At 45.6% G+C, this 4,373-nt stretch overlaps 1 protein-coding gene across 1 annotated transcript; it reads left to right on the top strand.

Moving 5' to 3' along the window:
* The first annotated feature begins 2,897 nt into the window (after nt 1-2,897).
* Nucleotides 2,898-3,920, top strand: LOC120931231 (paraneoplastic antigen Ma2 homolog). Its single transcript, XM_040342472.1, has one exon. It carries the CDS (start codon nt 2,898-2,900, stop codon nt 3,918-3,920), a length of 1,023 nt encoding a protein of 340 aa, XP_040198406.1.
* Nucleotides 3,921-4,373: the final 453 nt, after the last annotated feature.

The raw sequence follows: 4,373 nt of genomic DNA on the forward strand, positions 1-4,373 counted from the left end.
AGAAAACATTTTTTTTTTTTTTTGTTTATAGGGTGAACCACCGCTTTAAAGCATAACTAAAGAAGAAAGTAAATGTAACATTCCTTAGATGTATTTTTTCCAGGCTTTTTTGCCTTTATCCCCTTCACGCCGAGCGTACGTATATATGCGTCCTCGGCTTTAGGGGGTTACACCGGGATGATGCCCGCAGCTGCACGCATGATCCCGGTACCGATGCCGATAAAAGCCGCTTTAAATCTTTGTCGAGCACTGACTGGCAGGTGGAACCTTTATTGCCTTACTTTTGTTCCTCTGGGGAATGTTGTAATCACCAGACACTTCCTCCTTCTAGTTTGAGAGAAAGGAGGTCTTCATTTTGTTCCAGTATTTACAGGCAAGCTAGCAGTACCGGGTGGTAAGGTGATTGTTCATGGAAGTTTTCTAAAGTTTAAAGTTTGCACCCCTTGGCAAGCATAGCAAGGCTGCATAAAGGTGCATTGTCATTGTCAGTATATACATAGCTCCCAACTGTCCCTGATTTCGAGGGACTGTCCCTGATTTGGAGCAATGTCCCTCTGTCCCTCATTCCTCCTCATTTGTCCCTCATTTTGGTCTGATCTATATAGATGTATATAAAATGCACTTTTTATCTATCAAAAAGTGTTTCCCAGTGCTAAACCTTTCATCTGATTTCTAAATGGCTGCATTTGTAAATTCTAAAAGCCAATATAAAGGAATAGAAGTGGTTAAAAAAAGCACTTGTGGGTTTTTTTGTACAATTCTCCTTTAAGGGGGCGTGGCAAGGGGTGTGTCCTATACCTGCATACTTTTGCTGATAGTTGTCCCTCATTCCCATCTCAAAAACTTGGGAGGTATGGTATATATGTTTTAGGCATAATTTTTGTCCATGCTGTTAAAAGATAGACAATGCACATGTTTGAACATATAGTCATGTTTCCTTAGATCAGGGGTCTCCAAACTTTTCAAACAAAGGGCCAGTTTATTTTCCTTCAGACTTTAGGGGGGCCGGATTGTGGCCAACAGGGGCAGAAAATGTCATGGGCCCATCATCAGTGAGAATAAACATGGCCTCAGTGTTGGTGGTCAATAGGAGTGGTGCCCCTATATTATAGGGTGACCAGACATCCCCAGTTTCAGGGGACAGTCCCGTGATTGAGGACACTGTCCCCGGACCAAGTCTGTCCCTGGTTTTGTCCCCGGATTGGATTTAAGAGGGGGCAGGGGCAATTTCAAAGAAAATCAGTGCAGAATTAAAAGTCCCGGCCAGCCACCTGCCTATCTCCTTGCCTTCCCTGGCGGAGTGATCTTCCTCCGCTCCCCATCCAGTAGTAGCCGGGGCCCGAAGAGTAAGACTTGAGAGGCTGTGAGGGGGGGGGGGGGCAGCGACGGGCAGAGAGTCGCTGATTGTTGCCATTACTAGTAAAGAAAAAATATGTCCCTGGATTTCATTTAAAAAATCTGGTCACCTTACTATAGTAGAAGGAATAGTATCCCATCATTGGTATCCATAGAAGAAAAAATGCCCCATTGTTGGTGTGAGTGGGAATAATAGTGCTCCAAGGGCCGGATAAAGGCTACCAAAGGGCCACATCTGGCCCTTGGGCCGCAGTTTGGAGACCCCTACCTTAGATGTTAATGTAAATTTAGATATATGTGTATAGATAACTTAACACCACTTTGTAACTCCACATTTTTAATTCTGTTGTAACCCCCTTTTTGGTGATTTCTGTAAACTAATGTATTGTATGTCATTTTACAGTTTTCACAGTGCAAATGGTGCTTATAGCGTTTAAGGAGTTTAAAGATTAACCTTTGAGGCAAAATAAATAAAAGTATAGCACCTGTAGCCCTGTTGTGATTTTCAGCCATTTAAGAGGATGTAGATATATATATATATATATTGCAGCAGGTGGAGCCAGAGAGCACAGATTTGGAGGCTGCAGTACAGAACAGACATAGAGATACATTTCTACAGCAAGGGGCTGGATAACTGCATTTCCCAGGAGGCTGTGAGACAGGAAGTTCCGGGAGAGAGGGGAGTCAGGAGGAAGTAGTGAGGAGAGGGAGTCTGGAACAAGGACCCAGGCAACACAGAACTGCATCACAGGGTGATTTAAGACGGTTTGTGTCAGAGCTGTGTGTTTGCCACTGAGACACAGGCTCTATGCAGTAGTGCTTGGAGAGACTGATGTTCGTCTACTGAAACAGAGAGAGACTGTGTTTTGAGCGATCGAACTGAGGCCTGGTCGCAGGGCCGATCCAGCCACCGGAGTAATCCAGCTTGCCCAACTGAGTGAGTGGAGCTGACGGAGGTTATTGCCAGATTCCCCAGACGGCCCCTAGACGATCTGAGATGTCCTGCCGGAGGCTTTAAAAGACTGCATCCATTTCACAGACGTCGGTCTGAGGAGAGAGGGACATTCGCTTCCGCAGACAATCATCCTCCTTTCCCAAAGAGACACTAGAAGTGGTGAGCGGCCTTTGGCCATTGCAACAAGTGTACTTCCTACACCAGGGCCCCAACGTTGGCTAGCCTAGGACAGTACTACTGGCCAGTAGTTTAGGGTGGGGTAGATACCGCTAAGTATATATATATATATATTACTGTTCATTGCATTCAATCTAAATGTATTATCTCATCCTGTTATTAGTTGTATTATATTAGTGGTGAGACATTAAGGGCTTTTGCTCTATCCCACAGTTATTAAATCTGTTATAAAGCTTCACAAGGTGTGCTGGTGTGCTGTGGATTCATTGTTTGTGGTGTGTCACAGAGGTGAGACAGAAGACCCGATAATTCAGCGGCTCCTTCGGGGGTGAGCGCTACACGTGGGGGCCTCGTCCGGGATTTCTTCTGATACCTCTCGCAAAGTGATAACCGCACAAACGAGCCAGCAATGGATCCAAACACCACAGCAGAGTGGTGCAAAGAACAAAATGGCCAATTAGGGCTGAGTATAGTAATGGACATTCCTGCTGACAAATGGACAGAGGAACAGATCCGTCAAGCAGTAACTACACTAGCACCTGACCAGAAAGTGTTTGTAATAGACACGAAAATAGATCAAAAAGTCTCCCATACCTATGCCCTACTAGAATGGAAGAAAGGAGTCCCAACCTGCTTCCAGGGTGATAGCATCCAGCTAGCCGGAGAAGTTAAAGCACGGTTATTCCCTCTACTCACCTCAGCAAGTTGTCTGGAGGGACCAAGCCAGACCATGTCAGACACAGTGGAAGTAACTACCACTTCTGTACCAACCACTAACTACCCCCCAGCTTCCTTCTTCATGGACATAGGAAAACTGGTAGAGAGCATTAGAAAAATGTCCTCGCCATCTGTGAACTATGGCTACAGGAAGTTGAGAATTTCTTCTGGAGTGCAGCCTGTACCTCCTGGAGAAGAAGAGTATGAAACCTGGATGGAACAGGCTATGCAAGCACTGGAAGAATGGGATGTTCCAGAGGCTCAAAAGAAACAACGCATTACTGAAAGTCTGAAAGGCGTTGCAGCAGAAGCCATCCGAAATTTTAAATTCAGTCAGGAGTCTTGTACAGCATATGACTATCTTCGCATGCTACAAGATGAGTTTGGGCGCACAGAGAAAGCTACAGATCTAATCTTCCTATTTGAACACATGTTTCAACGGGAAACTGAGCAGCTTTCCGAGTATATTCGACGACTAAACAAAATGCTATACCAGATTGTACTAAAGAAAGGAATAGAAGCCAGGGATATGGATCAAGTTAGAATGAAACAGATCCTGAGAGGCGCTCTGAGTTCCGATCCTATCTGGATCCAGTTGAAGACCTTACAAGGGGGTACCTCTTTGCGATACTCTGATCTCATTAAGATGGTAAGGGAGGAAGAGGCTATCCTAGAGGAGAAAAAGAAGGGCTCAGGATTTACAGTTTCCTGCTGAGGTTCGAACGCTCAATGTGTCGAATGGGAATTCAGAAGTGGAGAAATTAAAGGCTCAAGTTTCCCAGCTGACGCAAATGCTAACCCTATTGTCTGCAGGTGTCAAGTCGCCCCTTGAAAAAGTCACTTCAGAACCAGTTCCTGAATCTACTACTCAGGTGGTGCCTATCAAGAAACCGTCAAACATCTGCTATAATTGCGGAGGAGTGGGTCATTACCGAAATACCTGTCCGAGCCCATCGAATTCAAGAGGAAGTTATCGACCGGAAACTACAGAGGGCCCCAGTGAGGGAGCAAACTGGGTGCCCAACTACTGAAGACTGCTCTGATTCCCAGGATACCAATAAGAGGCCCAAGTCTTTACCCAGAGCCTCACCTGCTACGACAAAAAGATCCCCTCCCCTGGCGTCTGGTCCTGTGTCAGAGGGAGGCAAGGCACACCCACAACCTAAAC

The sequence above is a fragment of the Rana temporaria genome, chromosome 1 (assembly GCF_905171775.1).
Source record: "Rana temporaria chromosome 1, aRanTem1.1, whole genome shotgun sequence".
Lineage (NCBI taxonomy): Eukaryota > Metazoa > Chordata > Amphibia > Anura > Ranidae > Rana > Rana temporaria.